Source organism: Canis lupus, chromosome 27 (genome assembly GCF_011100685.1).
Source record: "Canis lupus familiaris isolate Mischka breed German Shepherd chromosome 27, alternate assembly UU_Cfam_GSD_1.0, whole genome shotgun sequence".
NCBI classification, from domain to species: domain Eukaryota; kingdom Metazoa; phylum Chordata; class Mammalia; order Carnivora; family Canidae; genus Canis; species Canis lupus.
In genome coordinates this window covers 30,388,131-30,406,800 of record NC_049248.1, presented here as the reverse complement: position 1 = coordinate 30,406,800, position 18,670 = coordinate 30,388,131, and the positions used below count along the sequence as shown (strand labels likewise).

Sequence of the window (18,670 nt, the reverse complement as noted above, 5' to 3'; positions counted from 1 at the left end):
CAAACCAAACCAAAGTGATTATCAGAGCACTGAGATGGAAGCCTACTAAAAAATGTTCAGCTGAATTGAAAAGTGTGGATAACTTACAGTATATCCTCTCACTGTTGGGACTCATGCCACAATTTTATTTTAAAACAAACAAATCATTTAACCCAATGCTTCTCAATCTTTTTTTCTGCCCAACACACCTGAAGGATACAATATAACGTCAGTTATAGTGGCTCCCTGTACCAGGGATTCTCAATTGAGGGGCAATGGGCCGACATCTCTGCCTTTCCCACTAGGCGTCCATGGTTTCAGCTGTCCCCACATAAACGTGTGCATAAGCCTTCAGCACACCATGCGGAATCTTCTAAGCGCACAAATGACAGAAAACGTAAGCCTTTAAAAATCACTCTACCCTGCACACCTCTGTGTTAAATTCACACAATTCCCACCCACAAAACCCTGAATACTGTGGTAGAGGTTATCCTTTCAGGATGTTCCATTTCCTTTATTCTAAACTCTCCCAGAATAAAAGTAGAGAAAAACCTAATTTAACAGAATGACCACCCACTCTTCTAACTTGCTAATATCAGGTAACTGTTACAAAGCTTAAGAAAGTGGTAAGTTCAAATCAACAGGTAGTGAACACCTACTGTATGTCAAGCACCATGACCGGTGCAAGAGTGAAAACAGAAAGATGGAGGTGTTCACAGCTCTTTCCCAGGGAGTGACAAAGACCTAGGAAAGCATTTAGGTTAAATAAAGTCAAAATTGCTCCTAAGGAGCAACCATTTTATGAGCACTCTCAAACCTGCAAAAAAGACGTTAACAAAGCTTCCACTGTGATCTTCTTTTATACTTAAGATTTTCTTTTGACAGATATTTGGCTGATTTTCATTTTTCTCATGGGGAGAATCCAGTGATAAAAAAAAAATAGAGCAGACAAGAAAAATATGGGGATTTAACAACCTTCAGAATAAGGTTGTTACATATTGTACATATTGAAGAGGGACAGGACACAAAGCAAAACAGGAAAATCTAAAGCCCAGAAATTCTCATCCTAGTCCATTACCAACCAGTTATGACCTCAGCTGGCCCTGGACAATGGTCCTGGTTTATTTAACTTTGTTAACTGGACAGGTTACCAACTCTTTCTAAGCCCTCAGTTTTGTAGTCTGTTAACATTATCTAACCTTAAAAGGCTGTTGTAAAGATTACTAAGAATATCCAAATAATGTTCTTTGTCATGAATCATTAAAAACAGGGACATGCTCATTTGTTAAAAAAAAAAAAAAAAAAACTTAGCTGAAATCATCATAAATGACCTTGTCAGTATCACAAAGTCCCATACATTAGTTTTCCATTGAAGGAGGTTTCAGTGTTACAAGAACTAAATCTTTATTCTAAGTGTCTACATGCTAATTTTTACATAATGGTTACCCAGTGCCCTTTCCAAGTGCTTTAAAGTGTCCATTTTGAATTTTTCTTTTCTGACACTGAGTCACCTCTGCTAAATAGCTATAAAATAGTTCCCTATACCTGTTACAAAGAGAAGGTGCTTGTTTCCTCCAACAGTGCCCAGCAAAATAAGCACTAAAAAAATACTGTTACCATCTGTGGGCCTCAGACTCCTCATCTGTTTAACCAAGACTGAAGCCGATGACCCAGGGTCCCTTCCAGTTTCCAAATTACATGCTTAGAATTTTCTGTCCATCCATATGCATAAAAGGAAATTTTATAAAGAAGAGGACTCTTAAGGTCTTACTGGATTAACGAGTAAGCAGAAAAATTTACTGTTCTTGGATAAAAGTAGCCAAGAAAGAAAAAAACAGCATCTGGATAAATTGCTTTATCCACTAGCCTTGGCTCTGTGTGAGATCTTAAACAACTTGCAACATTCAACTCAAATGGGGAAAAAAAAAGAGCTATGAAATGCAACCACCCCAGCACTGATGAAAATTTACTATTAATTAACTTAGGTGATTCTTGGAATGTTTCCTTCCCAGCTTTCAGAGCCAAATGAAAACTATTTTAAACACACTTAGTTTTGCACTCTTCAACCTGAATAAACTACAACAGTTACTGAAAGGGAGCAGGCAGGCAGTCCTTCAACACTAAATCAGTGAATCCCAGGTCCCCTCTGAATTACAATTGTGTAAACAGAAAATGAGAAAAATGCCTCCAGGTGGTTTTGACAATTAAATTTATGTAACAGTGTAATGCTATCATACTTCCTGGGATATGACAGACAATAAATGACGTAGCCTATGTATGTTTTATAGTTATCCCATGCTTGGTAAATTTGATACAACTGATTTACAACAGATTTTTTCTCTCTAAAGAGACAATTCAAATGGTATTTACCTCTATATTATTGTTCATTAGCCCACATGCATCAGCAAAGTCTGGATGTTTTGTGTTGATATAAGCCAATTCAATCGCCACTAAGTTATGGACCTAGAAAAAAACAAAATTAGACTGTATACAAAAATACAGCGACCTAACTACTTTAGGAAACAAAACTTAGTAAACAGTTTTTAAAAAGACAGTATGGGAAACTGATGCCTAAATTAATAGTCAATAATTATACTCCCAACTGATACATGTTATGCCATATAATTTGCTCTATCTTTTGAATAATTTACATCTCAGCATCTAAGAATGCATTTCCCCCTTTAGAGGGAGGGGAGGAAGTGACCTTAAGGTAGTTAGAAGTACTTTGCTAGAGGAAAAAAAAATTCCCTGATGCAAACCTAAAGTTCCAAGACTTTACATAATTTTGCTACTAAACTCAGGTTCAGGGGCACCCGGGCAGCTCAGTGGTTGAGCATCTGCCTTTGGCTCTGGTCATGATCCTGGGGTCCTGGGTTCCAGTCCCACATCGGGCTCCCTTCAGGGGGGACCCTGCTTCTCCCTCTGCCTCTGTCTCTGCCTCTCTGTATCTCTCATGAATAAATAAAATCTTTTAAAAATAATAAAACCTCAGATGACCTGCTAATCCATTTCAAAGTTTCAGTTCAGTTTCAATAAGAAAACATTTCATAATCAGATATAAAAGCTGTTAACTTTGAGTAAAGGATACATTGAAAGACCTGAGATAATGACTGATTAGCCTTAGACACACAGTTTAAATATTGTATGTGGTCTGAAATCCTAATAACAATAATCAAAACAGGATAATAATCAAAAAGGAAAGTTGAAATTAATTTCCCCAGCATTGCAGAGAGATTAACTCCTTCAGCTGTCTGCCTTAACAAATTGGGTATTAGATGAGTACTAAAACATCAAGAACCAAGGTGAAAAGCATCTATTCAAATAAAATTCCAATGATTCTGTGCTGTCACTGGGTAGACACTGAGATCAGGCTAACCATATCCTGCTCCTCTCAGTCTGGGGGTTCCACTCGCTAGGGAAACCGCCAAACAGCAGCGCTCACATTCTGTACTTCCAGGGATGGTTTTGTACTCTTTGTAAACCTCCATGGGGACTCGCCACCATCCTGAGCCAAGGATCCAAATGCACTTCTAATGACCAGAAAGGGAAACAAAACACCCAGCCAACACATAGAGACATAAGGCGATTTCAAATGCTTATCCCCTATTTTTGCCAATTTCAGCATTTTTAAGGATAGCAGTAACCCAGAAAAGAGCAGCAAGCAACCATGATATTACAGTGTTGCATCATCAAACAAGCAAACTACAAGTGGCCAAATTACCCTGATGTACTAGAGCTAAAATAGTTTGCCATATAAAAGCTCAGTTTACCGGGCCTGATTATTAAACTAATTTTCCATTAGATCAGTGGTGCTATATAGTATAGCAAAGCTAATCACAATCGTCAACACTTAACTCCATTCTTATGAAAACCTAGAGCTGTAGGCTAACAGTGATTAAAATATGAAGAAAACTATACTTCATGCCAGAATTACTTGTGTCCTTTGAAATAAGAGTGAAGTTTACTTCTTTTTCTTCCCAATACACTGGAAAACATGGCTTAAACTCTAAAGTACTCCTATTGCTATACAAAAAAATTTCTTTAGTGGTTACCATGATGATTTGTGAAAATAGCAGCTCACCATTTCATTTGTAACAGGTAACCGCTTACGAAGAAGACAAGTCACTACTTCAACTATGGCATCATGAAGTTTAGGAAACCGCAACAATTCCTATAAATGATAGAAGAAAGAAAAATTTAACGGTCTACTTTGTTTAAAGGAAAATTAAATAATCACCAAAATACTGAATTAGATTTTAAGCAACATATAGCATTACACTTCAAATCACTTTCAGATACAGAAAAATGCAGATTTTTAACTTATTTTTAGCCCATCTTACATACTTCCTCCCAATCCACAAAACCACCACTTCCCGTCTTTTACTACTTAATCTGACACGTTACATTTCTCAGTTACCTGTGTACTATAATTACTACAGTGCTGAATAATCCTTTGCATTTCCTCATGAACCAGTTCCACACAACGCAGGCTGGGTTCTTCCAGACGTTTGATTTGCCGCTTGACCAATAGCTCAAATGAAACTTCAGGCACAAACAAAGCAGGACGAGGACCCTAAAAAAATTTTTTGAGCTCTTATTATAGCTATATTAAATTTTAATTCTTCCCTAAGTTAAAATAAATCATGTTTTTTGGTATTTTTCATGAAAAGTGCTTCCTGATATTAAGTATGAGGGCAAAAATACAATTCCTTTAAAGATATAGCTAATGGGTTAAAAATTATAATAAATCCTTAACTTTTTAAAAAATTTCTAAAAGTTGAGCATACTCACAGTAGCATTTCTAATGGCAGTCAAAATGTCAATGGTGTTAAGGCCACCTAGTGGGTCAACAGATTCTAAAGTTCGCCCAAAAGTCTCATGGAAAATATAACATATCCTAGCACCACCGCATCTGAAAGGCAATGAAGTATATGGTTTCTATTATTATTAAAAGGGAAAGAAGCTACAAGTCAGAAGCCTTTCTATAAGCTTTTAAGGTCTTATTGTCTGATAAAGTCTCAGATAAGCAATTACTTTTAGATCATTTCCATGTGTTCTCAACTCCATTATGAACCAGTTTCTGTAATTTTTTTCTTTTAATGAAGAAGAGTCATTCCACAAAAGGCATCCATCACATGTATGTATTTGTTTGCATGCACACAGACACACATACAGAATAATGGTCTGTCCAAAAACATTAGGTAACTAAGAACTATTAAACATCTTTTCTCTGCCCTTAGTTTCCTTGACTATGAGCTTTTTAAAAGACAAGAAATGATATCTTGTTTATTTCTGTTTATTCACAATTTAGAGAAAAGATAGGCAAACTTTTCCTGTAAAGGGCCAGATAGTAAATAGTTTAGGCTTTTCAGGCCATATGGTCCCTGCCACGACAACTCCATTCAACTACTGAGCACAAAAGCAGCTATAGACAAAAATACAAACAAATAAGCGTAGCTGTGTTCCAGTAAAACTTATGCACACTAAAATTTGGATCTTAACATGTCATGAAATATTCTTTGAATATTTTTCAACCATTTAAAAATGTAAAAATCCTTCTTGGCCGATGGGCTACAGTTTTCTTCTGCCTTAAACAAATTAAATCTCTACTATCCACTACTTTCTTACCGTTGTCTAAGCAGAAGGTACCAACCTACATTATGTTAAGTGAAATAAGCCAGACACAAAAGACAAAGATTATATGATTCCCCTCATATAAAATATCTAGAATTAGCAAATTCATAGAGACAGAAAGTAAATTAGAGGTTACCAGAGACTGGAGGAGGAGGGAACAAAGAAATACAGAGTTTCTGTTGGGGTGATGAAAATTTTAGAAATAGACACCATCTGATGCTTAGACAATATTGTGACTGTAACCAAATGCTATTAAACCACACTTAAAAATGGTTAAATTATCCATTTGCCTCCAACCGATCCTTTCTCCAAATAATTTTCCATAATAATTAAAATTATCCTTCTAAAATGGGTACTCCTCTGACTGAAAGTGTTTTATTTTCTATGGCAGGAAGTTCTCTAAATTCTGAAGATACCTGACTTTCCACAATCTTGTTCTCAGATGCCTTTGCTGCCTAACTGCCTGCTATGTCCTGCCACCGTACATGCCATTCCCCAAATACACCTTTTGCATTATTCTTTGCTGTCCCAAAGCCTAAAACACTCTTCTACTTATTGCTTCCCTATATCCTATTCAGAGCCCAACCTGAACACATTCTTAACTATGGCACTTACCCAGTCTCTCAGAGAAATGTAAATGATCTCTCCTCAATGTTTTAAGGCTTAAATGATTACACAGATATCTGCTTTATTAACTACTTATAAAATTCCCCATATAAAAAAAATTCCCCATATATAAGCACTTTTCCAGATATGCAGTATATTAAATAAGTATTTAAATAAAAATACTTGATTATACACCTGTTTGCCACTGAATCATGCCTTGTGTTATCTTATTCTACCTTACCCACTAAGTGCTTCAAAGGCTCATCTTAGTAATCTGTATTTCCCCTCAATATGCCATATGTTTATATATATAATATATATAATATTATATATTAATATTATATATATTATAATATGACTAACCATTCACCAATTAATTAGTAATTAGTTAAATACTGTCTTTACAGAATTAACTCACATAACAGGCCACCTGTGTCACACAAAAGTACACAGAATACACATACCAATGTGTGTATAATTTCACAAGTGGTAAAATCTGAATAAGCTCTGTGGGCTGTACCCTTGGTCCATTTTCTCATTTTGTTTCTGTACTACAGTTATGCAAGATGTCAACACTAGGGAAGATGGGGTGAAAGATTAACAGGACCTAGGAAGGCATATTTATTCGCAACTTCCTGAAAGTCTATAATTATTTCAAAATTAAAAATTTTTTTTTAAGTGAGAGTTCAGATAAATGAACATTCTTACATATTGCTAACAGTAAAACAATATAATCCACTAACAGTATGGCAACAGGAAGGGATTTTTAGGATGTTCTCCCTTTGATATAGTAATTCCATCCTAAGAATTTAGCCTAAGGGTTTACTCAGATTCATGCCCCCAAAATAGTCGATCAAAACACTGTTTATATTTAAATGAAACTATCAGTAGTAGGGTACTGGTTCAAGACATTAGGGTGTATCTAAAAAGCAAAATACTATGTAAATTTTAAGACTGGTAATAGAAATGTACAATTAATATTAGTTGTTTGTGACACAATGATTTAAAGGAATGATTCCAAAACAGCATGATAGTGTTTTGATCTGATTTTTGAAGATGTGTAATACAGGCATTTATAATATTTTATCATTGCATTGAAAAACGTCTAAGTTCGTGCCAAAATTAGCAGGGATTATTTCTGGATAGTGGAATTAAGTCATTTTGTCCTTCTGTTCTTTTTGTCTGCATTTTCTTTTTTTTTCCCCATGAAAAATCAGTGTGTCTATTAAAGAGACAAATATTTAAAAAGTTAAATTATCAAAAAAAAAAAAAAAAGTTAAATTATCAATTATATTTAAATGCTTATCAAAGTCTTGTCTAAAAAAAAAAACAAATTTACTGTGCTTTACCTAGTTTACAAAGCATTTTAACACATATGTCAGACAGCATCCTATTATTTCTGCAAAACACTATTCTGCAAATAACAAATCATGATCAGAAAATCTCAGAGTTAAAGTCACTGTTACAAAAGCAAAAGTAACCCAGCATTTCAGATAAGCAAACCCATAGAGAAATGTTTTACTTACAGCTCTGAAGTTTCAATATATTTTGCAGTTCCTTCAATAGTGTTACAATATTCTGTGGCGAATTTGGTGATAAGCTGGAGCAGAGTAGCACTTTTATCGTCGACCGGCTCACCATAGCTATTGAGGAGAGACTGATACTGGGCAGCTAGAACATTTATCCTGGTTTTCAGCTCTGGTAAGCAATCTCTGATGTGATGCATCAGTAACCTAACAAAGGTCAGAAAGAAAGGATTCTTACAGTAAAGCTGTGTATTCTGAAGACCCAAACAGGTCAAATTTTTAATGTGCCAATAATGGTAAAAGCTGTCAAATAATTTGTCCTGGCAGGAAATAAAGCAATATTAGGCTGGAAGTAAATGCTTAGTGTGAAAAAAAGACACGATGATACTTGAGCCCACACTTTTTACATTTTTCAGACTAAGTAATCATTTTCACTGTGCTGAGTATCCACAGTAAAACAGAAGTCAGAAATCAAAATTATGTAGATAGAATTATACTGAGTAGCTTACTTTCTATGAGGTAATTGTAATTAATATAAAAATAATTTTTTCAATTTATATCTGGCTCTCTAGCAATCGCTACAATTTGATGGGTTGAACACGAACAAAGAACTTAGTCAACACTTTTTAAATTTGCCTTCAACCCCAACTTATTAAGATCCAAGTCCATGAGCCTTTATTTAAGGAATACGACAAAAGTAAGAGAAAACAACTTTCATTTCAGTCATTTACAAATCATCTAGAAAGCTTTTCCAGTCCCTCTACCATCAGTGGGTATTAAGGATTCAAGGTATATACTTTAAATTCTTTTTATGGATAAGAACAGAAGACATCCGAAAATAACAATTGGTTATGTAAAAAATAGGCATTTTAATTTAGTTCCTGAAACCCCAAGGGGAAATTAGTCATCTGCTATTTAGTTCTATTATCAAAAGAGTAGACTGTCAAGAACTTCATAATTAAGACATTTTAAAATTCCCTTGAGCACTCCTAGACTACATAATTTAATGCCAGTCACCTGAACAGAAAGACATCTATCTACATTACAAGAACCTACTGTACAAGAAACAAAACATGAAACTGTACACACAAAAATGTTATGAAAAGGAACTAAAAATGAGAGCTCACAGACACCTATTGCCAAACCAAAAGACCATATTTTCCAAGAGTAAAAACGTTACCTGTTTAAAGTCCTAGCAAGATACTTTGTTCCATTTCTGTTAGCCAGAGATGGGTATTTCTTTTGAAGGAAAGCATATTCATCACGGATTGAATCAGTTACACTCTTCTTATTGTTAATGTCTAGTTGGCTCCTAAGGTTGAAAAATAACAAACTGTTTAACTAAAGTCAATTGTGGTCCTCTACATACCTTAGATGATGATGGTAGTAGCACCAGACATTGCTTGTAATGCCTGATATGGATTGTGTTATCTAATTTTTGCAGTAATTCTTGCAGTAGGTATTATCCCATTTTACAGCACAGGAATTGATGCCCAGGGACATTAACCTACACAAGATCACATGTTAAATACTTCCACCGAGATTCAACCTGTGACTTGTAAGTAATACCTGAATAGTTTAGGCCTCACTGTTACCATTAACTACTGCCAAAAGCAGCAGTCTGAAGTAACAGGGTAGACAAGTGAAAAAAAAGTATAAATATGATAACCAGTAGTATATTTTATCCATATACAGGTATCTAATTTCTATCAAAAATAATTAACTTCAAGAGCAGTCATTTATAGATGCAAGTCTTACGCCATGAAATGGGAGGGGGCAGATTAAAAAAAAAAAAAAAGCCAAACTATGGATAAGATAGGACATACAAAGCAGACAACTTAATTGTAATGGACCCTGGGTATCACTTTAGTAAAAACAGTTTCATTTTAAAAGGCCTGAGATTTAAAGATGTTAGCTGGCATTTAAATCCACATTAAAGGGGTATCTGGGTAGCTCAGTTGGTTAAGTGTCTGTCTGACTTTGGCTCAGACTCATGATCTCAGTCTCCCTCTTCCTCTTTCAAACAAATAAATAAATCTTTAAAAAATTTAAATCCACATTACATATCTAGTTTATGGACAAAGCAGGAGTAGAACCCAGATCTCATGTTCATTTCAATGCTTCCTACTTTATAAAGGCTTTGGACTAAAGATCTTCATTTGAAATCTTTCACATGTGCGTTTGGTGGATGTATAGCTTGAGTCTTCTGATTATAAAATAAACATCATCCCCTACCCTCACAAAGATGTTATAAGGATTCAAAGAGCTACCATTTGGAAACTGCTAACAGAAGAGGATCTAAAATATAATTAGACACTCAACAGGAGTTTCTTTTCTATAATTTTTAATACCAGCTATTTATGATTAGGATACCTTTAATAAAATTTCTCCAAGTCATTCTGGTAATTAAAAAGGATCACTAATACGAGAGGTGTTAAACCAGTTTATTAAAATCCTACCACCTTATTACAGACTCTGTCTCGAATGTGTACAAACTAAATAATACTTTTTTTTTTCTCTTCCAGTGCACTCCTCATATATAACATAATAGGCAGAAATTTTTCAAGCCTGGCTATTAAATTTTCTTCCATTTTATGGACTGCTTACTTTAAAAACACTTTCCATTACAAATACCCATAGGAGGCTTTCGTGAATCTCTCTCCTCTCTTCAGAGTAATAAATTCCTAGCAATACCAAGATTATATAAAAGGGAAAAAGAGGGATAATATCACATTTTAAACTGCTTTTTAAAATTCAGATTTGCGGGCGCCTGGGTGACTCAGTCGGTTAAGCATCTGCCTTCGGTTCAGGTCATGATCCCAGGGTCCCTGTTCAATGGAAAGCCTGCTTCTCTCTCTTCCTCTGCCTGCCACTCCCCCTGCTTGTGCTCTTTCTCTGTGTCAAATAAATAAATAAACTCTTTTAAAAAAATAAAAATAAAATTCAGATTTCCTTTGAAATGGGAATGCTGCAATTCTTATCCCATTCTTGATTGCTAACCTGTTAACTACTCCAATTATTCCAAGTTTGACTGGTATAACCCTTCCCATCAATACATCCATGGCATCAGTACCCGCATCCATGAGGTCAAGTTTAGTGATTACAGCTAAGGTTCTGCGACCTGGTAAATGCAAAAAACAAAAAACAAAAGAAGAAAATGATCCATTAAATAAAGCTATTAGGTATTAATAAGGAAAAATCCTCATCTATTAATCCCTCCTTAACATTATCTCTGTCATTTTAGTAATGCTTTTCTGACCTTTGCTTACAAATACTTTTTAAAAACTAATTATAGGGGTACCTGGGTGCTCCTGTATGAAGCAAAGCTACATTTATTAGCAGCAATAATAACTAATCCCTGCAAGCTGCCATTTTATATAAAGAAATGCACACCACAGCATTAGTCAAATATCATACACTGACCCACAGTATGAACTAAAATAGGACTTACAAACATAATCCTTAAAGTTATAAATGCTTCTTAAAAGGATTTTACCTTTATTTCTAAGAATTTCCTCTGCCCTGTCTAAATGTTTTCTACCTCTGCAGAATGTAGGTAACACAATCATCACAATGATTATGAGAGTTAATAATTCTTAGAAGTCAACCATTTGGGATCCCTGGGTGGCGCAGCGGTTTGGCGCCTGCCTTTGGCCCAGGGCACAATCCTGGAGACCCGGGATCGAATCCCACATCAGGCTCCCAGTGCATGGAGCCTGCTTCTCCCTCTGTCTGTGTCTCTGCCTCTCTCTCTCTCTCTGTGACTATCATAAATAAAAAAAAAAAAAAAAAAAAAAAAAAAAAAAAAAATTAGAAGTCAACCATTTAAAAATCTAAATCATTTTATTTATACAAAACAAGTCCTCTTTACAAAACCATCTTATAATTTTAAAATCATTAGGCAACCATTACAAATATGGATATTATGTCAAGTGCTTTTGCCTTGTCTATATAGCAACTAACCCATTAAAGTTTAATTTCCATCAGAATTTCTATTTGTAATTATAAGCAAAATAGGAACGCATTATTTTTTAAATCTTTATTTATAGCTAGAGAAATTACTTTTAAAAATTAATACTCCTTTCTTGAGGGTAGATTTACCACTGTTAATCAAGGATCTCATTAAATATTAATATCTGTCCTTACCATCTGGATCTACCTCTCTTGAAATCTTAAGTGCCTCTGATGTTGCCATATCTGTATTAGCAGCAGTGACAGCAAGGATGATGGAATTTGGATTACTGATGAACCGAAGAATGAGCTCTCTGATCTGAAGCTCGATATCCTTAGGTTGATCACCTACAGGCACCTGAACCGAACAGATGAGCAAGGAACTAATAATAAAAATCAACTCAGCTTCCCCCCCGCCAATTTAATCTACAGAATATAGGTATTACTCCATTCACAGATAGTTAAAATGAAGAACGTATATAGTACTAGCATTATATATGAATTTGGTAGTATTAAAGTCTCAAAACATATTTCTTGCAAATATCAAAAGTTTACGTGTAAAGGATTGGTCAATGCCCAGAAGCAAATCCATTCGTTCATTCAATTAGCAAGTATTTATTGGCAACCTACTATAATTCAGGCACTGTTATACATCAGATGTCACAGTAGTGATTTAAAAAAAAAAAAAAAAAAAAGACCAAGATTCCTGTCTTCATTAAGTTTATATTTTAGTGATGAGAAGTAGCTAATAAGCAAATACATATATATAGTATCTAGGTGGTGGCAGAGCTATGGAAAACATTAGCAGAACAAGGAGCTAGGGAGTGATCAGATAAGGTTATACTTTTAAATAATTACTTTAGGATTATGCTTTTAAAAAGAGAAATGAGGGAAAAAGTCACTCAGATAATGACATTTAAGAGAATGAGCAGAAACTAAAGGAGATAAGGGAGAAGTACATGCAGATATCTGAGGGAAGAATATTCCAGCACAATGAATAGTAAGGGCAGAAAACTCGAACAGAAAGAGTTAGAATAACAGGGATATTTTAAATCACTTTTAAGAACTTAAGCTTTTATTGTGAATGAAATGAAAACCCACTGGAGGGATCCCTGGGTGGCGCAGTGGTTTAGCGCCTGCCTTTGGCCCAGGGCGCGATCCTGGAGACCCAGGATCGAATCCCACGTCAGGCTCCCGGTGCATGGAGCCTGCTTCTCCCTCTGCCTGTGTCTCTGCCTCTCTCTCTCTCTCTCTGTGACTATCATAAATAAATAAAAATTAAAAAAAAAAAAAAAAAAGAAAACCCACTGGAGATTTTGAGCCAAGGAATGACATAATCTAATTTCCACCTTAATAGCATCATTCTGGCTGCTTAAGAATAAAATTATGAGGAAGACCTATTAGGAGGGCTATTGTAGTAATCCAGCTGATAGGATAGTGGCTAGATCAGGACGGTAGCTACAAATTTGTAAGATAAAATGGAGTTCTGGATAGATTTTAAATGTAAGGAAAACCAAAAGGAGGGGATCCCTGGGTGGCTCAGTGGTTCAGCGCCTTCCTTTCGCCCAGGGTGTGATCCTGGAGTCCGGGGATCGAGTCCCACATCGGGCTCCCTGCACGGAGCCTGCTTCTCCCTTTGCCTATGTCTCTGCCTCTCTCTCTATGTCTATCATGAAAAAATAAATAAAAATATTAAGAAAAAAAAGAAAAGAAAACCAAAAGGATCTTCTGAGAAAGTAGGGTGTGGAATAAAACGTGTCATGTCAAGGATGACTACAAACTTTTTGGCCTAAGAAAGAAGAAAGTTGCCATTTATTGAGGTGGTGGAGACTACAGAAGTATTAAGTAAGATTGAGGGAATAGGTAAGAAATTTAGCATGAGACACATAAAGTTTGCCTATTAGACACTTCAGTGTACGTGCCAAATAGAGAGTTGGGATATACAAGTCTGGAGATGTTTAAATGCTGTCAGCATACAGACATTCATATATTTAAAGCCATAGTTTGGATGAAATCAATGGTGTGGCGGGGAGGGTAGCGTACCCAACTGACAAGAGGTCTAAAAATAGCTCTGGGCACTCACTGTGGAAACACTGGGAAGATAAGAAACCAGCAAAAGAGACAGAGAAGGAGTGGCCAGTAAGACTGGAGAGAAACCTGCAGAGTATGGTATCCTGGAAACCAAGTAAAGAAAATATTTCAATGAGAAGGGAGGGCTGGACTATATTCAATGCTGCTAATAGATCAACTGGGGGGGGGGGGGGGGAAGCTGATTATTCTCATAAGGTCAAGCAAAAACGACCACAATTGAAAACAAATATGACCAAATCCACAATGAGTAACAACTAATCTTTACCTTGGTCATTCCTGGCAAATCCACAAGTGTCAGATTGACAACATTGGGTGAAAAAATCTTAAGATGAATTGGCTCAGGGCTTACTCCCTAAAAATAAGTTTTAAAATATATTAAAATCACATTAAAATTTCAGTGAAATATAAATTGCTAAAGTATACCTCACTTCAAGCAGATAGACATTAGATGCTTTTAAGTATGAATTAAACTATGAACACTTAAACAATCAAAACCTGAGGAAACACATCAAGTAAGGCAGCCAGCCAATATAGCAGGTGATAATCTTATCCAATTCTGTAACATCGATATACAAAAATTTATTTCCCCTGCATTATTTTACATTCTTGTCTCTTGATTCTGAACAGATACAACTTCTTAAATATGTTTAATAGACTTAGTGCTGAACTAAAGAAAACTGTATCACTATCCAAATTTATGAGGTTGAGTAGACAGTGAGGCATGGGCAAACAAGTTATCCATTTCAACTTGGTTCCTAATCTTTGACTATCAAGTAGCAAGAGTGTGTATTTTAAGAGATTCTTCAGAAAATTTACCTAAATCTTCAGATCCCTGAATTCAAGTAGTAAGAATCCGGATAATGAGAGATAACCTCTATTTTCTCTCCCCTGGACTGAGATTATTTATTATACAGACTGCCTTCTCTTCACCACTAGCCCTCTAAAAATTTTGAAGCTGAGCCAGCTACAAGTTAAAGGGCACACAGAAAATATGCATAACTTGTCTTTGCACATGCCCTTAAATGTCCTTTTCTCTTACCTACTTTCTATCTTCTTTCATTAATCCATTGAAAATTCTAACTTCCCAGAAAGCTTTTTTGGAACATCCTTTACTTTGAGATATATTGGGTTACTCCAAACTACTTTTCTACCTCAAATACACCAGTGTTCAAAGTCATATGCTGATATTCAGCATACCTACCTAGGTTGTGTGCTTCTTAGGCATTCCCTTATCATGTTTAATACAAAGCTTTGCTCAACTGCTTCTATAATTCCAATCTCACAGATATTTTAAATCCTTCAGGGTCTTATGTTAGGCATATGAAATCATTTAGATATTTGTACATATAAAATTACTTACATAAGATCAAAGTATTTACTTCATTACAAATATGACTTAGGAAAGAAGAGACTTTTCACAGATTTGGGGGTAGGGGACTTCTCATCCTTTGGACACTGTGGGTAAGAAAACCTGCTAGGTAAGTATATCACATCCCCACCATAAATTAAACATCTTGTTGGTATACAGACTATCTTTCATGACATTCAGTTTAATGTAACTAAAACTTTCTGAAACACTAGTCACATCCACTCAATTCTAGCCCTATGTGAAATTACCACCAATTCCTAAATTCAGTAAATCCATAGGGATGCAGGAGAATTCAGATTGGTATTATGATTAATAATACCCCCAAAGTCAAAATTATCCCTGAAAACAGTTACAGGACCAAGGAGAAGCTAATCTAGTTTCTTGCCACTTTTTCTACCTCTTCTTTTTACAACACAATTGTTAGAAATTCAGGAAAGTATGGTAGCAGCAGCAGCAACTCAGTTACCAGTTCAATAACGAACAAAGCTTAGTCAGTCAGAGAGATAATCTCCTTACTAGGCATAAAGAATTGATACGGCTCCAAAAACGCCTGTCAGGACAACCTCTCTAGCACAGCATCTGGCAGATTAAAGGGCTCAATGAATACTTGAATATTCTGGGTTATGGCCCACTTGTGGGATTAAAGGGCCTCTGGAGGGCAGCCCCAGTGGCTCAGTGGTTTAGTGCTGCCTTCAGCCCAGGGTATGGTCCTGGAAACCATTCAGTCCATCAGGCTCCCTGCATGGAATGGAGCCTGCTTCTCCCTCTGCCTGTGTCAGTGTCCGCCCCTCCAGCACCCCCGTCTCTCATGAATAAATTAAATCATTAAAAAAATAAAAAATAAAGAGCCTCTGGATAATACAAGAATGGAGATTTTTAAAAAAGGGGGGGGGAGGGAACAGAGAATGGTAGCAAGAATAAAAAAAGAGAAAACAGAAGCATTTATAGGAAGCAGTGACAGTGCCTGTGTCAGGTTAATGGCATGTTAGACACCAAATTTACTTTAAATTCTCACAATGTTAGAAAACAGGAAAATAATTAAGCTGCTAACACTGGTTTTCATTTTCACTGAAAAAAAGCCTCTATCCTTATTATTAGGTAAGAAAGAAAGTTCTTGGGCCAGCCCGGGTGGCTCAGTGGTTTAGCACCGCCTTCAGCCCAGGGCATGATCCTGGAGACCTGGGATCGAGTCCCACCACATCAGGCTCCCTGAATGGAGCCTGCTTCTCCCTCTGCCTGTGCCTCTGCCGATCTCTCTCTATGTCTCTCATGGTTAAATAAATAAATAGTTTAAAAAAAAAAAAAAAAAAAGAGGGATGCCGGGGTGGCTCAGCGGTTGAGCATCTGCCTTCGGCCCAGGGCTGATCCCCGGGTCCTCGGATGGAGTCCCACATCAGGCTCCCTGCATGGCGCCTGCTTCTCCCTCTGCCTGTGTGTCTGCCTCTCTCTGTTTCTCATAAATAAATAAATAAAATCTTTAAAAAAATAAAAATAAAAATAAATTAAAAAAGAAGAAGGTTCTTCAAACTCTCAGAAGCTACACAATGCCTCTTGAATTAGAGTACAATCAATCTGTTAGGAAAAGGTAATTTATTATAGCTGTATTAAATAGAAAAATTATGTAAGTGGTATGTACATCACAAGATCAAGAATAAGCATCTAAATGAAATATCTGGCAGAACATAAAAGCTCTAAGAAACAAAAGGGATTTAAGTTTTTACGTCTTTGTGAAAATCTCCATTAATTTCAAATTCCAAGACTATGAATTTACAATGCCCATCATACATTACATACAGAATACTGTGAATGATATATTTACGTTTATATGTTCTAGCTCTAAAAAATGCCTACCTTATTATTTCCTGAAATCCTTTCTGTTTCATTTTCAATTTCTTGCCGAATTTCATCAAAATCCGTGTAAAGCTGAAAATTATTGAAACAAAAAAGCACAACACTCATAGTAAGATCAACAGTTCTTAAGCAAGGAGTCAATAAATTTCAAGGAGGCCCATGGATCTGCTTAAGAGAATTAGTAAATACTAATATACACATGTATTTGCTGAGCCAAGGAGTTTTATATGAGCTTTTCAAAGCTGCTTGATCCCACAACAATTAATTTCCAAATTACAGTAAGACTCAACTTAATGTGTTTTCCAAATAAACTGCTATGGTTAGACATGTTACCAAGATAATATTTATTTTACAAGGAGCAGTTGCTTCAAGTTAACATACTACATGATAAGAAATGATCAACTATCTGTACAAAAAAAATTTTTCAGCATGTTATTTCTTCATAATATTCTTGTGTGACTGATTACCTTATTTTTGGTGTGAAGAAATTTACCCCATTCTTCTGCTTCAACCCCTGGAAAAAGAAAAATTCCATTTATTGGAAACTATGGCAATTACCTTTTTATCTTAGGAATTCAAAAAGGCAACATAGTATCATTTGTTTCTTTTTGCCACTGATAAACAGTATTTTAGGATCTACTAAATTATATTTTCGTATTTTAAAAACTGTATCCTATATTTCAAAAAGTGACTATTTTCAGAGTTACTCCCAGGTCTTCCTTTTGAAATCTAGATCTGAAACCTAGATTCTACAAATAAAATTGTTCACTTCTCTTCATATTCTGTATGTAATTATATCAGAGTAAAAATATATGCTTTGTTTTTAAATATCTTACACATAAAGCAGTTTATATGAGGAAAGTAACTCAAGCAAATGGCTAAAAGAAGAAAAACTAAGAATCCTACTGAGTAATGCGAAAAGCACATATAATAGATTTCCACATGTAATTCAAGGTAAAAATTTGCAATATGTGAATGAAACAGATATTAAATCCATTTTGTTTCTAATTTGGTTTCCTACTGGTTACCTATAAGTCACAATTTATTGTTCCTTTAAAGAGTTCTCTCAGTAGTGCGTTATGTAATTTATATGCACTTTCAAGGTGATTTCCCACCCCACACCCCCGGGGCCAAGACTATGTTTTCCCTTGGAAGTGAAGGTTGGAAAGAAATGAAATGAATGTATGTTGGGGGGAGAGGGAGGCGGGTAGAGACAGACCTATCATAACTATTGTATGAAATCGCTACTCTACAGGAGTTTCCAGTAATAGGTCTGTCCTTCCTGTACTTGCTGAAAAAAAAGGAAAATATATTCACTGTAGCCACTGTTTTCAAGGGGTCTAAATCTTGGCGAGCAAATTTTGTTCTAGTTTTCTCAGAGAAACTGGACATGTTTAATTGTAGAAAGATAACCTAATTGCCTTCCCTAAGCACAGCTATTCTGCTTTTGCCAAATTTAGAGTTTTAAATATCTTAATGACTGAGTTTATGAATAATGCATATCAGCCACTGAAATCAAAATAAAAATGACTAAAGATATTCAAATAAATATTGAAGAAAAGGTGATTTGATCTTTGGTGGAAATAAGGTAAATAAAACTGGATCCTTTTTGCAAGTAAAATGCTCACCTACTTGAAGCTTAGTACCTTCTTCCAAGAAGTCT

At 35.6% G+C, this 18,670-nt stretch overlaps 1 protein-coding gene across 10 annotated transcripts in view; it reads right to left on the bottom strand.

Annotated features, from left to right (window-relative positions):
- The window catches only part of DNM1L (dynamin 1 like), a 51,371-nt gene that overhangs the window by 5,827 nt on the left and 26,874 nt on the right, over positions 1-18,670 (bottom strand). For all 10 annotated transcript variants that reach the window (XM_038577238.1, XM_038577233.1, XM_038577234.1 and 7 more), the window contains 11 exons: positions 17,475-17,521; positions 17,008-17,079; positions 14,053-14,139; positions 11,892-12,054; positions 10,746-10,866; positions 8,926-9,057; positions 7,746-7,952; positions 4,771-4,891; positions 4,397-4,552; positions 4,061-4,150; positions 2,350-2,442 (listed from right to left, as the gene is read on the bottom strand). In XM_038577238.1, coding sequence (XP_038433166.1) covers positions 2,350-2,442; positions 4,061-4,150; positions 4,397-4,552; positions 4,771-4,891; positions 7,746-7,952; positions 8,926-9,057; positions 10,746-10,866; positions 11,892-12,054; positions 14,053-14,139; positions 17,008-17,079; positions 17,475-17,521 — 1,289 coding nt within the window. The remainder of the gene's footprint in view (positions 1-2,349; positions 2,443-4,060; positions 4,151-4,396; positions 4,553-4,770; positions 4,892-7,745; positions 7,953-8,925; positions 9,058-10,745; positions 10,867-11,891; positions 12,055-14,052; positions 14,140-17,007; positions 17,080-17,474; positions 17,522-18,670) is intronic.